This window comes from Chionomys nivalis, chromosome 19, assembly GCF_950005125.1.
Source record: "Chionomys nivalis chromosome 19, mChiNiv1.1, whole genome shotgun sequence".
Lineage (NCBI taxonomy): Eukaryota > Metazoa > Chordata > Mammalia > Rodentia > Cricetidae > Chionomys > Chionomys nivalis.
The window spans coordinates 33,997,954-34,018,987 of record NC_080104.1 but is presented as its reverse complement, the minus strand read 5'-3'; the positions used below and the strand labels follow the sequence as shown (position 1 = coordinate 34,018,987).

The window sequence follows — 21,034 nt, the reverse complement described above, 5'->3', positions numbered from 1 at the left end:
TCATCCTTTCCCCATACTCACCTTTGCTCCCCAGAGTCACACAGGATAGAACTATGGGCAAGGACAAGGTGATGTTTGCCTCAAGGATGATCATGGCTGAGAGGGCCCCATCACATGAACCATTAGTTTGTTTCAACTGAACAACTTGCTTTAAGCTTCTGAATCCCTTCCTGAAACAGATTGGCCTTAGAAAACTCTATACCCTTTCACATCTCCTTCAACAAGGGCTCTTTCCTTGCTGGAAATCAAGAGAGGCACAGGGGTGGCCTTCCTTGGGTACACAATCCCTGCTCTGGGCTTGCTTTCTCCTTTCTTTCTTATTTCCCTTCCTGTCCCTTTCCCATTTCTCCCTTCGCCCGTCTTTTTGAGACAGGCTCTTGCTATGTAGCTCAGGTGGGCCTGAACTCATGGCAATCCTCCTGTCCCAATCTGCTGAGTGCTGAGATCATAAATGTATGTCACCACACCCAGCTTGATGCCTATGTTTTGAGGCAAATTTGCTAAGTTTGCAGTTTCCCGTTCTCTGTCTCCTCTTTCTCCTTCTTCTATCTTTTCTTACTTCTTCTTTATTTCTCTCCTTCCTTCCTTCCTTCTTTCTTCCTCTCTTTCCTTCTCATCTTCCATCTTCTCTTTCTCTTTCTTCCTTTTTTTAAACAGTGACTTCCTCTTTTTTCCTCAACCTCTACCTCTATATCTTCCTGCTCTGTTGCTTGTCCACCGTCTTTTTGCAAATATCCATGAAATCTGTCCTTTTTCTACTCTGGCCTTTGACCTCTCCTACACGGCAAAGGAAGGAGGGCAGTGGAGTTGAGAATGCAGATAGAATCTTCTGGTAGACGCACTCTTTTGGAACAGCATACCAACAGAAAGTGTAGGCTGGGAGTGTGGCTCGGTGGGAGAGTATATGCCCAGCAAATGCAAGGCCCTGGGTTCAGTCCCTAATACTGGCCAAAACTAGAACCTGTAAGAATGGTAAGGGTAGCTGCCATTGTTTGCAGAGAGCCCCACTCATCAGCCATCCCCTGGCAAGCAGACATAGGAACTCCCCACTTCTCCACAGTAAACTTCATTTCTTCACCATAAACCCATGCCAAGTTTATTAGAGGTCAGAGAGCTGCATGGGTATATGGACAAACTGGACCTGAGTCTCAGAGGTTCTATCAGGAAGCTCCTCTCTCATCTCCAGTCCTACCTCAGTGAGAGGGGCTTTGACATCAGACCTCCTCAACAAAAGGTTCCTCGGCAACACAGGAGTTTAATCATGACTGATGTAGACTAACCTACCCCACATAAATCTCTGCTGCAATGTAAACCATCTAAGCAGGCAGTTGGGTTTTAAAAGAACATTCCACTGAGGGAACAACCAAGCCACAGGTATTCAATTAAAAAACAAGCCACAAAGCTTCTGTGGTGTGTTCTAGAAGGTCTGTAAATGTCAGGACCTCATGGTACACTCGAGAAGAGCTGGCAGTAGGGTGGTTCTGGTTGGGCATGGTAGGGACTACAGGAGCTAGTGTTCTCTCTCTCTCTCTCTCTCTCTCTCTCTCTCTCTCTCTGTGTGTGTGTGTGTATGTTTGTGTGTATGTGTGTGTGTGTTTTACTTGAATTCAAGGCCTTGCACACCTTAGATAGGTATCCTATCCCTGAACTACAGTCATGACAGTGGCCCTTTGTGATAGGGGAATCTGCTCTAACTTATGAGTATGAAGGGAAAGACGCTTTTGGTAAAATTACAAGTTACTCAGACAAATACTTCCCAAGACATGGATTTTACACCCTACCCTTGCCACAGGACAATACAATAACAGAAGGTAGGTACATAACTAAAGGGAAGTCATAGCATCTCATCCTCTATCGCTTGCAGTAGCTCTGAGAAGAACTTGAGAAGTCAGGAGAGTTGGCTAATGTGGTGCCACTGACCTCAGATGCATTTTTAATGCACCCTGAACATGCATACTGAACATGCACAGACATGCGCAGGCATGCGTCTTCACTGCTATTCTGCAACACTACAGACAGCAGCTGTTGGTAGGGTACTGACATTGGATTTGGACATTCATCACCAGAGGAACCTGCAGGATGTGAGAGGGTGTGAGCAGGCTCTATGGAAACATCGGGACCTGAGCATCTGTTAGGAGAGGTCTCAGAACCAGTCTGTTTGTTTTTCCTAAGACTGTCTTAAAGAATACAGTAGTTGGGGCTGAAGAGATGGTTCGGCATTAGGAACACTTGCTGCTCTAGCCGAAGACCCTGGTTGGTCAGTTCCCAGCACCTAATGGTAGCTCACAGCCGTCTCTAATTTGCCTCCGGGGAACTGGTACTCTGGCCTCTGTGGGCACTTCACACATGGTATGTATAAGCACACACATAAATAAAAAAAAAATCTTAAATACAATTGTTATCATGTATAGAGCATACCACAGACCAAGAATAGTTAGTAGTATGTAGATTTCAAGAAAAAAAAATTAGAACTCCCAAAGGGCTATCTACCATTAGGTATTATAACAATACACTTTTTAATTTTTTTTTTCTGAGACGCAAGGCTCAGAAGTGAAAGGGATTCTTGTTTCCTGTGTCTTTGGATTGGAACAAATCACACATTTCATACCATATCTATCTCAAGAACTTGAAAAGGAAGAACACTATTCTGATTTTCTTTTTCCCCCGATGAGGATAAAGATGGACTATTTTAATGAGGAGACTCTGGCTGAACAGCTTTGATATCACTGCTCAAGTCAGACGCTAGCAAGAAGCATATGCTAACACACGTCTTTCTTATTCCAGGAAAGCATCCGAGGCCACTTCTACGAGGGCATATGTTCCGAAATGTTCCCATCAGCCATCTCGGAGCTGTACAGAGAGAGACAGCCAAACTCTGAGAAGCTGAGGTGTTGGTGAATGGCCATCTGGGACACAGGTATAACTTGGGACCAGAGATTGAGACAATGCCAAATGCCTATAAGGAAACTTAAGCTCTGGGCTTAACAGTGGAAACAGAAGAGATTCTGTGCAATACTCCCTGTGACCACAGAGTGGGTGGCTCCATGCTGGGGCTCTTGCCCTGTGCCAGGCAAGTGGGGCGTTACACAGTTCTCCTCTAAAATGTTTCTCTTTTCTATCGTCACCCATTTATTCATCTCTAATCTCCTAGCCATTCTTCAGGGCCAGTTCAAGGAATGCCTCCTCCAGGGAGCTGTCCTAGACAGACTATGTCTAATTGGCCCTGTGAAGTATCTGCAAGAGGTGGTTTCTCTGGTTACTTGACCACGCCCCCCTTGACCCTACAAACTAAGAGTGAGGGCCATGTTACAAGCATTCCTGCATCCCTAACGCCTTGCTCTCAGACTGACCCAAGCAAGAACTCACTGAGTGTTACCAAAACAAGGAAGGGATTGCTCCACAGAGCTGGAATGCACCCCCTTTTAAAAGAAACATGATATTTATTGCAATGAATTAATAGCTTCTAGAGCCTTCTGGGATCTTCTATGATGCTTTGTCTAATTCAGACTTTCCCTAAAATTTGGAGGTATATAGAATGAAAAGAATGCAGGCAAATAGCGTGACGAACAAAGATGATTGTGAAGACAAAAATCAGACACTGGGGAAAAGAACATGACGTGAGAAGACACAAGAGACAGCTGAGGACAGCGCTGATAGGGAAGTCCATTGTTAGATAGGTCCCATGTGCACTTTGGGGTAAAATCCCCCACTTCAGACCCTAGTTGGTGCTTGGATGTACAATACATAGTAGTGTGAAAATCTTCACAAACTCAGAAGACGTCCCTCTGTCCCCAGTCTCTGACTCACCTGTGTCATGGGAGCAGGTGGACTCTGCAAGATTGTCTGAGGCAGGAGCTGCTTTTCAAGGTCACAGGATGACGGGGAAGGCAGGGGAGCCTAGTGAGAAAGGGGGGCTTTATTAAAAATCACTTCTGAACTGCTCAGGGGCCCAGCCCTCTGCTGGCTGGGTTTTCTAGCTGCAAGTCTTAGAATGAAGACTTACAGAAAGTTAAGGCCTCTATTTCCTGATTGCAACAGTTCCGGTGTAGGACACAAAGTTAAGGGCGACCCACGGCTGGTCTAAGACACTTGTGGCTCTTGAGCCATTTTTGGGTGCTCTCAGAGTATATGATTCCCCACCACCATGTCTTAGGCAAGGCTGCTGATGTCTGCCTGCTCTTGGCAGCTCTACTCTGTCTCCCTCTGCTGCCCTGTGCTAGACAGACTCCTTCCGTGAGGATCAGGCTACTCTTCTCCCCAGTGCATTTATTCTCAGGATGTCGTCAATGGAGTCATTTCCTGATCACTTGGGAAATAATATGTAGAAATAAGAGCCACGACTCCCAGTTTCACGGGCTGTTAAATGTTTTCGGGAGATAAGAAAGAAGACTCTTTTGAAGTTATTCTCCAGTGTGCCTAGTCCTGAGGGGCTGTAAGAAGCAGTTTGCATAGAAAGCATCGCTCAGGACCGCAATGGGAGGAAGTGGCATCAGGAAGGTGTGATGCCAGGGAGGATTCCAGGTACAGGCTTGCCCGCCAGAGGCTGTCTCACCCTCCAGAGGCTCACTTGGCTTCTTCTGTGTCCCCTGCACGTCTGGGGGAGACAGAAGCACACTGGGCCACCCTCCAAGACAAAATGTGGTCTGTTGATGACTTTGTGTACAGGTCAACAATCTATGGTGTTATGGAGAGGTTTAGCATACATCAGCACCATAGCCTGCCACCAGTCTTCTTGAACAAAGTCACACGTAGAATGAGATTCAAACAGGAGGGCCCCCAGAGGCTCAGGAGACAGACCCTTATGATTGAAGCACTAAGTTCTATTTTTAAAATCACTTGAATTTTGTATTCTGCAAGTACATATCCATGCCCATTTTCCAATAAGAAATATCTAAAATTAGTTGCTAAATGAATACCATGGCTTCATGCCTCCCTCCCTGCCCACTATACCTCATCCTAAGTAATCCCTAAGTAAGACTGGTTCCCTGGAGAGCCTCTGTGTGTTCCCGTGGCTCTTCAGCCCACGTCTCAAGGCAGCAATGCCCTGCTGAGAAGATCCCACACATACCGGCATTGTGGCCGCCTGACTGAGTCCCGGCACTGGTAACTCCTGGGGTAGGGCGGCCGATCTTGGCAAAGCTGTGTTACTGTTCTCAGCCATCAGCTTGGTTGGCGTGGCTGTAAGAAAACCAGGGTCATGCCAGGGTACAGACAGGGGATGGTGTGCTGGCTAGTTCTTATGTCAACACGACACAGGCTGGGGTCATTTCAGAAGAGGGAGCATCAACTGAGGAAATGCCCCCACCAGACTGGCCTATAGACAAGCCTGTAGTACAACTTCTTGATTGTAGGTGCTGCCACCCCTGGGTCCCAAATGGCATAAGAAAGCAGGCTGAGCAAGCCAGGAGGAACAAGCCAGTCAGCAGCACTCCTCCATGGCTTCTGTATCAGCTCCTGCGTCCAGTTCTTGCTCTCACACCCTGGATGACAGATGAAACAGATCCATCCCTCCCCTCATTGGCTTTTGATCATGGTGTGTTTTACGTCATGCCAATAGAAACCCTAACTAGCACATACGAGAAAGCAGCCAACAGTGAGGTGTAAAATACAGAGTGTAAACTGGGCTTTCTGAGTAAGATGGCCTGGCCCAACTCAGTCTGGGACTTCATGTGACTCGGCGCCTCTGGTCTGATGGAGTTCCCATCCATTACCCATCCATGGAATGGCACTCACAGGTGGGTTCTGACATGGCTGTGTGCGAGGACTTGTGGGAACTCCTTGAGGATGCTGATGGCGAAGGACTGGTAGTCAGACCCGAGGCACCCATGTCAAGTGCTTTAAAGTGCTGCTGGGGCTCCAGGCTTGAGTCCTTTTCCTGAAATAGACACAGACACACGGACACACAAACACACAGACACACACAGACACACGCACACAGACACACACACACAGACACACATACACACACACACAGACATACACACAAAGAGACGCATAGACACAGACAGACACATAGACACACAGACACACAGAGAGACACGCAGACGCACACACATACGAAAATCCACATTTCAGCATTAAGACTCCATGAACAAATGACACAGCATGACTTTAGTTCTAGTACTTAGAAGAATTTGGAAGAAATGGAGAAAAATACTCTATTTTTTGGCAACATTGTATATACATTTGGGTAGAGTATAAGCTCATGTGCCATGTAGCATCGCCGGGAGGCTTATGTTTTACCAGCCACATTTACCTATACCATCTCACCTTCTACTTTGAATTTTCACATCCCCTCCCCCAACACTGACTGTGCATTCTGTTTTTCCCTCAAAATCATTATCTCATCACCCAGAATTTGGGGATTCTGAAATGAGAGGCGAGATCAGAAAGAAATAAGGCTACTGTAAGCACTGAACTGTTAACACGATCAGCGATAACAACACCACGAGGCCATCAAAAGACACATCTCATATTGCTGCTCAGGCTTGCTCCCTGCATCGGTGAAGAGCCTGGGGTCTCTCATCTTTAGATCTCTGACTCTTAACTGGTCCTGGCTTCCAGTCCATCTCGACCTCAAAGAAGGCATGATGAGAGAGAAAACAGCTACAGTGGCCCGGCTCCCATCCTCCACGGCTTAGGCTAAATGTATAAAAGGTTATAATAGCTTTTTTTTTTAAGCTGAAGAAGAAAAGGTAGTGTTTATTCTAAGTCCTGTTCTCACTCTGAAAGGTGGAAATTGCCAGTACCCACTGTATTATGACCACTGACCTGGGTATTCAATTTCACATATGCGATTTCGTGTGCTGTTCTGTCTTTGGACTCATGGTTCCAGTAAGGATGGTTGCCACCATAGTGTGTGTGTGTGTGTGTGTGTGTGTGTGTGTGCAAAGAGAACTGTGGTAATTGATAAGAGACCTACAAGCTGTTGTGCCAAACAGGATGTGCCTGTCTGTGTGTTGGGAATTAATAGCTGCTCAGAGACAATCCCCTTAGGTAAGGCTGGTTCCAGAGTCACTACACCATGACCATTCCTCTTCAGCAGAGGAATCACCCAGGGAGTGAGTGTGCACACTGAGGGGCTGTCACAGCCATTGCCAAGCCTGAATATCAATCCAATGACGGATTAGCATTTCACAAGCATCTCAGCCAGTGGAGCATTAAAACCCCCCCAAATAGGATCACCACGGATAGTTTGAGAAGCAATGTCCCAGAAATTACATTTCAAAAGGAGTTGATACCTTGTCACCCAGAAACCTGAGTGACAAATTTCTGATTGGCTGATGGCGAGGTTCACATTACACCTGCTCTTTGGTTGTGACGTGTGGTGTGCCGAACACTTGTCAAATACTAGCGGAATAGTATTTGACATTCTCCACCATGATATACGGTGTGTGATGTGGTGAGCTGGGTACCAGACTCTTCCCTAAGCAATGGCAGCCTCCTCGTGTAAGGATGCAGATGATGGCTCACGGAGGCAGAATAGCAGCAGGTAGGCCGCTGCAGACACTGCTCTCTGATCTTTAAAGGGGATTTCTCTTTCCTCCCGGTTTCATCGACAAGGGATGAGAGACGTTTTTGGTGATCACAGACAGACTGGCAGGCTGCCACAAAGCCTTTGGTCAGATTCTGGAATCTAGATTGCTGGACACCCTAGAACTACCTTTCTTCTTTTTAAAATTGAATTTATTGAGCTATATATTTTCCTCTGTTCCTCTTTCTTCCTCGCCCCCTGAACTACCTTTCAACATATCCAAAAAAGGGTTTTATTCCATAATTGATACAAGAAAATCATTATTTCATATTGATTGGTAGAATTTTTGCTTTCTTAAAATAACAATGGTCCTTCTAAGCTGATAGCTTCTTAGTTTTAATGAAATACAGCATTCTTTCCTTTCTTGCCTTTTCTCTTTGTGTCCTAACGTTTCTGCTGCTTCATGAATGACCTTTGAAGGACTGAGGCTCTGGTCTGCTTGTAGGTGATCATCACAGTTCCTTGTCAGAGGAAAAACCTGGTCAGATGGGACCAGGGAACTCAGGGTAGGAGAAGGAAGGAAGGCTTTGTAGACCGAAAGATCTCTTTGGCATCAGAGTTCCCTTTTTTACACCAGACTTCTTTATACAAAGCTGACACAACGTGGCTATTAACTAAAATCCATGACACTGAATTAAAAGCAACATGGAGGATGGGATGGTAGCTTTGTGTGTACCCCTTTCCCAGCACTACAAAAATCAAAACCAGAAAGAGCAGGAGGGACAGGCTAGGAACTGGAAACAACACAACAAAACTCAGTCTAAGGGAGAGACCAAGGCCTTGAACTGTTCCACACTCTAGTGGGGTATGGAATCACCCCCACCCCCAGCATTTTATCTGCAGGAGAAATACAAACTGGGCTTTTTATAGCAATCATTGGAAGGCTGAGAAGTTGCCAAGCCATCCCTTGGGTCCAGAGGCTGCTTCTGAGCCAGCTTTTCCAAGTGTGCCCTTGGATCCCCATGCTTCCACGCTCACCTGATGGAAAAGAGCACACAGTGCCCACTTCACAGGGCCTACATGAAAGGTAAGTGAGCAGGCACCCACAAATCACCGAGAGTAATGGGGAACTCATCTGAGGGCTCAGCTGAGATGAATCTGCTCTTGCTACCCCAGAACTGATCAAAACAAGCCATGGTGGCTGTCACTGCTTAGCCCTCGTCCATTTTCATCTTCTGGAGAGGGAGGCATAAGCTCACCTTCAGTGCCGAGGGATGCATGGCCTCTGTGGGTGGGTCCTCCAAAGCCAGCTCCTGTCTCCTCTCTACCCGGACGTCTGCGTAACTGCTCAGGAAAGAGACAGACCACAGTGGTGTTGGAACATTCCAGGAGGGCAATACCCAACGGAGCACATGGGGGCCCTCAACATAAAACCTGCTCATGACGTATACAGCACAGAAGAACCCATCTGTGACCTCCTTAGAGGTCTGAGTTTCATCCCCGCCAAGTTGCCTTACACAGATTCTAAGATGTTGCAGATACCCCCATTTTCAGGATGGCTTGTTTCCTTCCACACTATTCTATCCCTTGGTTTCCCCCAAACCTCCAGATACAGTAACATTTAAGATATATTTTTATTTGCTGATGAGCTTCTGTATGTAAAGGACTAAAAACCATGTTTCAAGCATGTTCATTATAGACAGTGTGTATGAAATTATACATAAAGACACAAAGCCAGAACTAGCCAGACCCAGGTCACTGCTGAATCTAGGGAACCATTCTGTCACCACTGTAGACAAATCCCCATGTGGAGCTGCAGGATGGGGAGGTGACTGGGATGAGAAACCAGAGCATTTGATCCCTTATTTAGTTGCTCAGTTCGCTTCCCAGGCTCTCCTAGAACTAGCTTCTTCCTATGATTTGGGAGGTGGAGGATCAAGGAGGGTAGCATCTTCCCTTCCGCCGGGACTGAGCATCCCACTGGAAAAGACACAGCCTGGGAGGCAGTGGATGACTTCTGGCCATGAAGTCACAAAGACACTGGCTGAGGAAATCCAAAAGGATGGACTGGAGAGTGGGGCACAAGATGTAATGAAGTCAGATCAAGGTCATTGGCCAAGAAAGGCCAGCGGTTTTCTCTATTCTCTGCAAACACTAAGCAAGTCTGTTCTATATGCATAGGTGTGTATCCACCTTCATCTATAGTTTATATATACTGTTGTCCCTCAGTATCCATGGGGACCAGACTCAGGACCCCCTTGGATACTAAAACCCACAGATGCTGAAGTCCCTAACAAAATGGGGTAGCATTTACACATCACCTGTGTCCATTCTATTGCATACTTCAAGTCTTGCAAGTTCCTTCTAATACTTAAGGCAATGTAAATGCCATGTGCACACTTGGTATACTATGCTCTTTAGGGGACAGTGAGAAGCATGCTTGCGTATGTTTCCTATAAATGCAATTTAAAATGTTTTCCAGCAGTGTTTAGCCAAAACATATGAACACAAAATCCACTTGATATGGGGTGAACTATTAACTATTTTTATTAGATTTTTTTTTTTCTGAAATGAGGTCTCACTCTGTAGTCCAGGCTGGCCTCAAACTTGAGATCCTTCTGACTCAGCCTCCCTTGTGCTAAGATTATTGGAGCCAGACACTATCCTGGGCACAACATCTCTCTTCTAAGCCAGCCTCTAGACGACTTGTCTTCTTGGCATGTCTCTCCTGGGATGGAGGGTGAATCACCCGTTTTCTTTAACTCTGAGAGTTGGGAACCCACACAGGACACATCCATACCATGCTGGGCATATTGCTATCCTTTGAATTCCTGCTCACCCACCCTGAGCTGAGGGCTCCCCAGAGCTACTAGGGACCCCCAGGGCCACTTTCCTACAGGCAGCCTAGCTGTTGTCCTAATATGCCTCAGTTGCCAGGAGGGGTTTTTGAAGCCTTAACGAAAAAAAAAAAGCATGTGTTTGAGTTATTTGGAGGTAACATTTTAATGTTCTTTTAAAAAACACCAACCAGGAAAAGTTGGGGGATGGATGGAGATGAGGGAAAAATATGTAAGTAGGTCAGTGAAGCCGGAACTTACTAAATGATATCCTCACAGCATGTCTCAGAGGTGGGAGGAGGGAGGGCGGGTACCTGGGCAGGGGCCTGAGTTCTGATCATCCAGTTTGTTGCGGACAACAGCCAGAGCCTTTCCTCCGACACAGGGTGTCCCTAAGGTGGTCACTGATCCTTCCCCACACCCTTGGTGGCCTCGCCCACCCTCCCAGGCACTTCACAGGGGCCCAGGCTTCCGGTCTGGACGGTACCGTACCTGACCACCGAGTGAGTGCACACGATGAACTCGGGCTTGGAATTCCATTGGTGGTAGGTGATGTAGTAGTGGGTCTGTAACCAAATCCACTGCTGCCCTTTGGTTAGAAACCGGTAACAGCATGACTTCCCTTTGCCAAACTGCATCACTAGGCGGAAAAGAAGTAGACTTTGCGTGTAACAATGCTCGCTGAAAAGGGACCCTTCTCCCAAGACTTACTACTAAAATCCAAAAGTTCCAGAAGACGGTACCAAACATTGCTTATTTTCATAGTTGCACTGTAGTTTAAGTGACTATTATCACACAATCTGATACTTTTGGGGGGGCTGTGAGGTGCTGGAATTGATTTTAGGGCCTCATGCTTACTAGGTAATTGATCTGACTTGGTCATCCTCAGTCAAACAAAAGTATTACTTCTTCTTCTTCTTCTTCTTCTTCTTCTTCTTCTTCTTCTTCTTCTTCTTCTTCTTCTTCTTCTTCTTCTTCTTCTTTTTTTTTTGGTTTTTCGAGACAGGGTTTCTCTGTAGCTTTTTGGTTCCTGTCCTGGAACTAGCTCTTGTAGACCAGGCTGGCCTCGAACTCCCAGAGATCTGCCTGCCTCTGCCTCCCAAGTGCTGGGATTAAAGGCGTGCGCCACCACCGCCCGGCAAAAGTATTACTTCTTTTTGTTTGTTTTGCTTTTTCCAGACATGGTTTCTCTGTGTAGCCTTGGCTGTCCTGTCCTGGACACTCTATAGACTAGGCTGGCCTTGAACTCACAGAGATCTATCTATCCCTTAGTGCTGGGATTAAAGACATGAACTACCACCACCCTGCATGAAGAATTTTTTTGTTGTTGTTTTGTTTTTGTTTTTTGAGACAGGGTTTTTCTGTGTAGCTTTTGGAGCCTGTATTGGCACTAGCTCTTGTAGACCAGGTTGGTCTCGAACTCATGGAGATCCGCCTGCCTCTGTCTCCTGAGTGCTGGGATTAAAGGCATGCACCACCACCGCCTGGCGCATGAAGAATTTTTTTTTTTTTTTTTTTGATTTTCGAGACAGGGTTTCTCTGTAGCTTTTGGTTCCTGTCCTGGAACTAGCTCTTGTAGACCAGGCTGGCCTCGAACTCACAGAGATCTGCCTGCCTCTGCCTCCCGAGTGCTGGGATTAAAGGCGTGCACCACCACCGCCCGGCCACATGAAGAATTCTTAATACAATGATTTCACGTGTTCCCAAATGCACTAAGGCTGAAAAAAACTCTTCACATAAGGGCACACAAGGATAGGTTTTCCAGCTGGAGATTTAAGTAAAAAGAGGCCCTGATTTTCTTGGGATTCATTTTCCTGCAGGTGAGATGCCTTTGGGACTTCAAGAGCTGAACAGAGGATGGAGCATCCAGATACTGAGAGAAATGGACCCAAAATAAACCTGCCAGCCAGCAACTGATGGGCATCTACAGCTGTCACCAACAGTTGAGTCTCAGCCCACACCGTTTTAGAACAGAGAGTCTGGCATGGATGCCTGTAGCCCAGGTCTCCCCCTGCAGCTGCATGGCTGCCTAGAGACTCTATAGTTGCATCTGCAGATGGCTCCTTTGGGGGGTATACAAAACAGAATGCATGCCGGTGGTTTATTAGCTCACGTGAGGCAGAAGCATAAATTATGGATCCAAGGAAGAGGACCAATTTGGATTTTATTACCACAGTGCTGGCGATTTAATGTCTTGTAATGAACACAGTCATGAGGAATCTTACCTAGGAAAGTAAAGCTGGCAAAGGATTCGCCGCACTGTTCAGATTTGGATCCAAGTAGAGAAGCCCGACAGAGTGGATGTGTGGGCGTTACAAAGCGAGCACTTCTCGCCCGAGTCGCGGGGCAAGTCTATCAGATGCCTAGTGTGATTCTGCCACCTGAGAGGCTTCTCTATGCTGGCAGAGGCAGAGGCAGCCAGAGGTTTAAAGCAGCGATGCGTCTCAGATCTGAATGTCCACCACCATCCGCTGCAGGGACTTGTGAAAACGGATTTTCTCATTCCTGATCCCTGGTGGAAGGAGCCTGAGAGTCTAGAGCTGGAGCTAACCTGGCACTTACATAGCTTGCTTAAGCTACATTTTTGAGAAATGAAGGGTTAAGATGAAGATGAACTTTCCATCCTGACAGATCTAGCAGCAACTCCAGCATGTTCCCTTGTCAACAAGGACGGCGCAGAGAAGAAAGTCCTAACAACCACTCTAGACAAGGCAGCTACTGAAGACCAGTGTCTGCCGTCTGTTAGCTCAGAGTCCATAGCTCAGTGTTTGGGAAACTGTTCCTCATCAAAGCTGAGCGCTGGCACTAAAATATGACTCTGAGTGGTTGATTTCTGATTCTTCTTGTGAAACGCGAACTAGAAGAGTTTGTGATTCCTGCTGTCCTATGGCATGAGGCCTACATTGAATGCTTGTTGGAATGTTCCCCTCTTCTGTGGCACAGAGTCCTCTCTGACTTTTCCATCAGCTGTAGAGAGGCCCTCCAAATCCCCCTCCACCCTCAAGATCCTGTGTATACCTCTGCCACACACTGGCAGCGTCTTGCAAATTCACCTGCTTCTGGATTTCCCAGTAGACTCTGGCTGGGAGGGCAGTCTGGAGAAAAATCTAACCCTACCTTAATTCCTTGATTAGGACTAAAGAATGTGACTCCTCTGGTTGACAGTGGGATGTTGCTGGTGATCAGGGCAATGAAATTCCGAGTTAAAGTAGGACCCGTGGAGTTAAGCACGTGAAAGAACCCATTAGCCCACGTAATTGCTGCGTGGGACACCATGCCTGCCCCCACTGTGGCAAGCCGACTTCCAGTTGCACAGAATCCTGCTATCTGGACCCTTGGCAAGCACACAACTCCCGGCTGGTCTGGCGAGTGGTACTCACGGTGCTGGTGGCACCTGGCCAGGAGCTCCAGGTCATCGATGTGGTAGTAGTCATAGCCTGAGGTACCGAGTACTTCAAAGGGCAGGTACCCTATGATCGGAGGGGCTCTGCAGGGAGGCAAGAGGAACTCTTTACGAGAGGAAACTCCACACAATATACAAGCTGGTTGTAATACTTGGTGAGGAGGGGCAGTTTGCACGCTTAGTGGTTTCCATGGAGGCCTCGTTTATCAAGAACCAGGGGGCAGGAAAGCAGAATCGCAACGATGGTCAGGATCAGAGAGCCCATATTGAAAAGGAACTCACTCATTCCAGCATGCAGGCATTTCATTCCTTGGGATAACTTGACCCAAATGTTAATAAGAACTTACAGATATTGGAGATTTTAAAACAGCTATCAACTGGGCCAACCCAATGCTCAAAATGAAAAGGCAGGGAGGGGATGGTTGCTAGTTCACAAACCAGGAATGATGTGGTATGTAGGAAAGAAAGCATTGGGCTGCAGGATCCAAGGAGGATCAAAGAAATCAGAGTATTTCTGTCTCCGCATTTGCTTTTGACAATCAGGAAGTAGGAATGGCCTAAGTTGGGTCCATCCCAAAGATGTCTTGGGGCTGAGACATCACTCTGAAGGTAGGACCTGGGCACAAACGGGACCCCGACCTTCCCCTTAGCTGGGAACAACTCTTCCTATCACCAAGGAGTCCTTCCCCTTCAATGTACCAGGCTGGACTTCATTCTCCCAAGCGGAGCCTGGCTCCTGCAAACAGCTCTTGAAAAGGACCCAACTCAAATATGTTTTTCTTCTCACAAACCTGTGATCCAGAAATAAAAATTTCCATTCCAAGCTATGCCTCGAAGTGAATTCCTCTAAAGGTTCGTCAGCTACACACATTTCCTGTGTTGGAAAAGGAAGAGAGAAAAAAAAAAAAAGAAAAAAACAAACCAGAATGTTGCTCAGGGTGCCAAATGCTCACCCTTGGTTGATTCAAAAGGAATTGAATGATGGGTAACACAAGCTAAAACGACTCTGAGCCAATCTCCAAACAGTGCTGGACTGAAATTCGTCATCTGTACTTCATTTCTGTATTAGCTGACCCTAAATTTATTTCACAAGCTGGGAAAAGTACCCAGAAGCCAAACTGTGCCTCACCCCCTTCCCATTATCTGGCCGTGTAGAAAGCTTGAGGTGAGGGCTTTTCCTCTGAATTCGAATCACGAATTTAATTCCATCCGCATTTGTACCAGAGATAGGAAGTGTGACCACAGAAGGGAAAATACAATAAAGGCTCTCAGTTTTTTGACTCACAGTCTGAGGTCCACCTACTCAGCACATATGCATAATGATGGTACAAAGATACTAAGCCTGGCCAAATATCTCTGTAGATTCATCACCAACAGGTGCTGCCTTCAAACAAAAAATCCCACAGGAACCTGGGGCTTTGGGATGGGCCCTAGGGGCAGACCAGAACCTAGACATTTAGAGTTTTGAAAACTAATTTTTAAATCTAACTTTATCGCGATTTTATTCACTTCCGTAAGGATCATTAATGACATGTAACCAAATGTGATGTCATTGAAATAGGTCCACATCGTGATGTCACTTGTTGGGAACTTGCCTTTAAGAACTGCGGTGTCGCCAGACGCACGGTGGCGATGAAGCAGACCTCCTTTCCTAGCGGCACACGGCAAGGTCTCGAGAGGGTGTTGTCAAAGCCATTACAGGACGGGCTAGGCACTGGTGGGAGGAAGACGCACAGGTTAGCTCTGTCTGGCGACAACAGCTAACCTTTACCTGGCACTTCCTGCTTTCAGTAGTTTAGGCATGTTACCTCGCTCCATTTTTACAGCACCCTGAGGAGGTCGGTAAGCCTGTTATTCCTACTGCACAGAGAAGGAAACTGAGGCACTTGTTTGAGGCCATCTTCCTGGCTGAACTAGGAATTGAAGCCACAGCAATAACTACTAGACCCCCACTGACCCTCACTTCTACTAATTTTTCAGAATTTGCTTCTTGTGTTGGGGAAACCGCTCTCCAATAAAAGGCCCTCCTTCTACAGCAGTGGGTTTCAACCTTCCTATGCTGCAACCCTTTAATACAGTTCCTCGTGTTGTGGTGACCCCCTACCATAAAATTATTTTCATGCTATTTCATAACTGTAATTTTGCCACTGTCGTGAATTGTAATGTAAATATCTGATATGCGACCTCTGTGAAAGGGTCTGACCCCCAAAGAGGTCACGGCCCACAGGTTGAGAATCATTGTTCTCAAGGAAGGGCCTGGATGCTGGCTTTGATGTTTTAAGGGCGAATTACATTGTCCAGCAGTGTTTCCATTGCTGATAGTACCGGGAGAAGAAGTGGTGGCTTCGCAAGCATGAAGGACTCTGTCTCAAATCTCATTTTAGGGAGTCTGGGATGATACGGGGCCAGATCACTGAGAAGCTGTCCTTGCAACTTATGTGGTTGTGGATGGATCTGGGATGCCCTCCATGGGGTAAAGGCTTAATTTCTAGTTTGATGCTATTGGGCAGTGGTAAAACCTTGAGGGATACACTTGGAATATTCTTGACTCTTGGGGTCTGCCTTCGAAAGGGATTATGAGACTCTGGTTTCATCCATACTGTCTCTCTTCCAGGCATGAATTAGGCACCTCTGTTCTGATCTGTGTTCTGAGCTCCCTGATGTGACCATCCTCCTCACCACAGGCCCCAAAGCAACAGGACAGTGGATCACAGACTGAAACCTCAGAAACCCTGAACCAAAATAAACTTTTAAACTTGCTAAATGTCAAAAAGTAGAACAAAATGTGATGACATCTCTCTCCACGAGTCTGTCGTTTTCCTCACGAGTCTAAGAAGACACGACTGCCACCATTTTAGATGGGGAAACTGAGGTCTGGAAGGGTCACCTGACAGCCCCACGGGTCTTTGCCTAAGTCCAGTTCTCAGGGGATAAAGGCTTTGGATCTAAATTCACATCCACCAATGTGTTGGAATCAGGCTCCCAGTGTCCTCCTATGATCCCCCTGGGTTCTTCCTGGGGACAACCAGACCTTTCTTCAGGGTAACTGTGAAGAACTACATGACCTTTTGGACCAGAGAAATTCTATTATCTGTAGATTGAATTTTTGAGGGGAGGAGAGAACCTGGTTAACTATGAAAATAACCAACTTGGCCCATTCATAGAATCCTCAAATTTCATTGTGTGGCTGGCTCCCCTGGGTCTTCTGGTTTGGTAACTTGGGTTCCGCCCAGATCACATAATTCAGTCACGGGTACTTTCCAGACTTCCACTGACTAGCCATGATGTGGCCAGGGCTGAGGATCCCTAGAGGAGCAGGCCACATGACCTTTCCTTTAAAAAATGTGTCAGTTGGTCCTTCACAACTGAGGCCTCTGAGTCTGTACCCTGGACCAACTGTGGACCCCACATATTTGAAAATATCTGAAAGAAGCCACTACATATCTATGGAACACACACACACACACACACACACACACACACACCCTTTGAACATCATTATTCCCTAAGCAATTCAGTAAAACCACGTAGCATTTATATTCTATTAGGCACTGAAAGTCATCTAGAGATGGTTTTAAACGTATCGGGGGTGTGAGGAGAGATAGGAAAGTACCACACTATTTTATACAGGGGACTTGAGCACTCATGGTTTTGGTATGTCTGAGGTACCCGGGAACAATCCCCAGTGGATGCCGAGGGGTGTCTGCATAACCTGTGCCTTCTAAACTCACAGATTTCAGCATTATTACGCTTTCCAATGTAACCAATAGCATATGGAACATCAGAAAACCAAATCCATTTTAAAATGGGATCTGCAGGATTATAGTTTAGCTTTCCAATCATTTTTTTTTATACTTACAGGTTTGTAAATGAGTCTATAATGTGGTCTGCTCTCTGCTAACATGAATAAATTCATTTTACCAAACACAGCCTCTGAATTCACTCACATAAATACTAATAAATGTTTCCAAACACGAATACAAAGTGAGTAAAATAAAAAATAGTGGTCTCGAGAGAGTTTACATCTATCATGAGCTGACTTAAGACTATTGTAGATTCGTTTTGTGGGGTGAGCCAAGAGATTTATCAAGAGAAAGGAAAACAATCCCACATAAGGGAAGGTCTGCAGATGTGAACATCTGTGCAATAAAAAATGACATTAAAAATTTCCCAGATGTGAAATACTCTCTGCTTGAATCGAAGAGACATTACCCCGCCAGATAATGACCTAATAAAATCTCTTGGCTCTTTCTGGAATGCCGAGACCTTGGAGACAAGCTTCCGAGGTCTCCCTAGGAACTTAAGAAGGCCGCCTTCTCCCCGAAACTGATGCACCTGGCTTGAGCCACCCTTTGGCTACTAAACCCACATGCTGCCAACAAGAGCCTTCTCCCCGATTTCCTGTGAGGAGTGGACAGAAGCTGGAGAAGAGGGAAACACCTGCCTAAGGCATGCTCCTTCCCTAAGGAGGGCAGAGACCGGCATGGTGGACATTAGTGGGATTTTGCAGACTTTCCACTCAGCCTGGCTGCCTTTCAGCCCAGTTTTATTTGCTCTTTTATAACTTCAAAGGCTTCAAAGGTGAAAATCCCCAGCTCTGCCCCCATCCTTGTTTAGGGAAGTTCCATTATTACTGGTAGCCTACATTTAGATGCATATTCTACAGATGGGCCCCAAATTGCATTTTTTTTTTCAACCAGCTTTCCCACCGAAAATCTTAAATACCTGAGAGCCTGATCCAGGGTGATAGACAGCAAACTGGGGTGAATGTTCTAGTCAAGGCCAAGGGGAAGGCCTTGCAGAGGAAGTCAGGGAAGGACACTCCCTTACACAGTGCTGGTTAAGTGTGAAATGACTTTTTTCTTGAAGCACAAGGCCCCTCACGTGTTCCAGAAGCAACACACGTGTCTACTGTACACCCGGCCTTCGCAGCCGTACTTAGCATCTGAATTAACTTTTGGGCACTTCAGATCCCAAGGCAGTTTAAAGTCATTAATTAAGGATTCAATTACCTATTTCAATTTAAATAATAGAAAGAATACATCTAATTACAACTGGCTTTCTTATGTCTCAGGAGGATTTGCCACCTACTGTCGGCACAGCCCTCCTTCCTCTGGTCTTCCAAACTCGTGATATAGAGGAGTGTTTCTCTCTTGCTCCATTTTCTTTCTAGAGTCTGCTTACTTAAAATTGATGCTACCCTTGCCAAAAGCTGGGTAAGTGGGCCTTTCCCACGAGGTAGCAAGCTTTACTTCCTATTTCCAGTGTTGAGCTAGTTCTCAGCACAGGTTTTCTGGTGAATGTCTCAAGGAGGACTTCCACTTGATGCTCAAACTGAGCTTAGGGCTCAGTCCAGGAAGGAACGTTCTGATCTTTGCCAGTAACTAGCACACAGACTTGGGAACCCTGAGGTGGCTTCTCCTTCGGAGTTCCTCTACTCTGGCACTGTAGAAGGGTTCTAGAAGTCACTGGTATTCAGGCTAGCTCACTACCCTGCTAATGGATAAACACTGGTCCAAAGGAGGCCTGGGCAAGATAGTATCTGGGAATTACATGATACAATGGCCATCAAAGGTTGACAAACAGCGGCAGTGCCTAACAGAGGACTAAAGAGTTTATCTGGAGAGATGCATGGTGACATTGCTATGGATCTTCAAACTAAAATGTTTGGTCCAAAGATTCTCAGGCTCTGAACTATTCAATATCATCTCTATCCTAAATAACTTGAATGAGTTGTCTTGGGTTGGCATTTTCGGGAGTCTTAAAATTAAACTCCCAAGGTTCTTTGGGTATTTAGATTGTCTAACTTCCTTGGAACATACCTGAGGTTGGCTCCCAAGTCTGTCCCATGGCAAAGCTGACCTCCCAGATCAGTCATGACGAGGACACAAAGCTGGGAGACCTCAGGTGGCAGAAGAACTTGTCGTAAGGGGTTTAGGACAGCACCAGGGGTGGGGGCGGGAAGGGTCAGCACTAACAGCAGATGTTAGCTAGCAGCAAAGGGGAGGAAAAAGATGCCCTGATCCTGCTCCACTCAGGTCGTAGCTCAGTCAACTCTCCCCAGATAGGCTGCTGATTAACTACTTGCAGAGTCTCTGGAAAAGCACACACTAGTCCACACAGAAAGTAAAGGGTAGCTTTCTGGGCGTTTCTTGAAACAAATGAGGATCAAGCTGATGGGTATTTGGGAAGACATGGCTTAGCAATCAGAGATGAGTTCGCTCTGCAGAAGGAGTTGTTTTCCAGCCCCCTATGTTTGACAGATATCCTACATATGTAGTTCTGGTTTGGGGACCATCAGGAGGAAAATACTCTTCAGTCCATTATGGGGCATCATCTCACACAAATAAAGTGCCAATTTCAGATTTATGTTTTTTGCTTTGCAACATGGTTAATTGGGTACGTTCAGAACAGCCAGATATTGGTTCACAGCATGCTTTATTGGGTATGTTCTGAGCAGCCAAATCAAAATGTTCTTGGGCGACAGTAACACACACTGCTACTTCCTGGCCTGAGCACCAGCTACCTGGTTCACATAATGCTTGGCTATTTTGTTTCTGCCAGGTCTGTGTGCTGAGAAGTAAGAGCTCCATGAGAAGGCTGGGCTTGCAGTTTGGGGAGCTGAGGAAAGAACATTGCTCTAAAGGGCAACTGTATGTCTTACTCCAATCTCTTCTACTTCCTGCCATTCGCTGAGTATTTTCAGGGGACCAGAGGACTTTGGTGATGGAATTAAGACGTCCCCTGAGGGGTGGTGTGGGTAGCGGTAAATTCTTCATGAATTGAGGAAACTGAGCAACTTCTTGAGCTCCTCATCCTGTCTGGATATTTTTGGTGTATTTTCAGTTAAAATTATAGACCGTCTTGCACATGAAGTCACTCTCAGATGAGAGCAAATGGAAAGACGCAGCTGATGAATATCTGCCCAATCCTTATCGCTCCATTGTAATATGGACTTGAGATGACTGTGCAGGACCATGGCTTGTTATTGACCATGACCTGAAACCTACTGCTGCCTAATCTGATAGCTGACCTCCACTGGGGGAGGACTGACTCAATGCTGCCTGTCTGAGTGGAGAGCATGTTTCCCTGCTAGCTCTGAGGGGCCAGTGATGCTCACATCAGACACCGAATAAGAGATTTCTAACCCCCTGCCTCTGTATCCAAGGAGATCTGGTGTGTCTCTGCCTTCATCTCTTAAACCAAGACATCTTAATTAATTCAGCACAGGGAAGAAACAAAACAGAGAAGCAGCAACCTCAAAGCCAGGCAACCTACAGAAACCCCAGGGAACACATGGAACCAAGTGTTAGAAGCTGA

At 46.3% G+C, this 21,034-nt stretch overlaps 1 protein-coding gene across 3 annotated transcripts in view; it reads right to left on the bottom strand.

The window, feature by feature from the left end:
* Positions 1-21,034, bottom strand: part of Npas2 (neuronal PAS domain protein 2) — a 187,083-nt gene that overhangs the window by 32,313 nt on the left and 133,736 nt on the right. For all 3 annotated transcript variants that reach the window (XM_057751116.1, XM_057751118.1, XM_057751117.1), the window contains exons 8-15: positions 15,310-15,428; positions 14,506-14,588; positions 13,692-13,798; positions 10,804-10,951; positions 8,734-8,818; positions 5,734-5,875; positions 5,069-5,178; positions 3,808-3,897 (exon numbers count right to left, since the gene is read on the bottom strand). In XM_057751116.1, the coding sequence (XP_057607099.1) occupies positions 3,808-3,897; positions 5,069-5,178; positions 5,734-5,875; positions 8,734-8,818; positions 10,804-10,951; positions 13,692-13,798; positions 14,506-14,588; positions 15,310-15,428 (884 nt within the window). The remainder of the gene's footprint in view (positions 1-3,807; positions 3,898-5,068; positions 5,179-5,733; positions 5,876-8,733; positions 8,819-10,803; positions 10,952-13,691; positions 13,799-14,505; positions 14,589-15,309; positions 15,429-21,034) is intronic.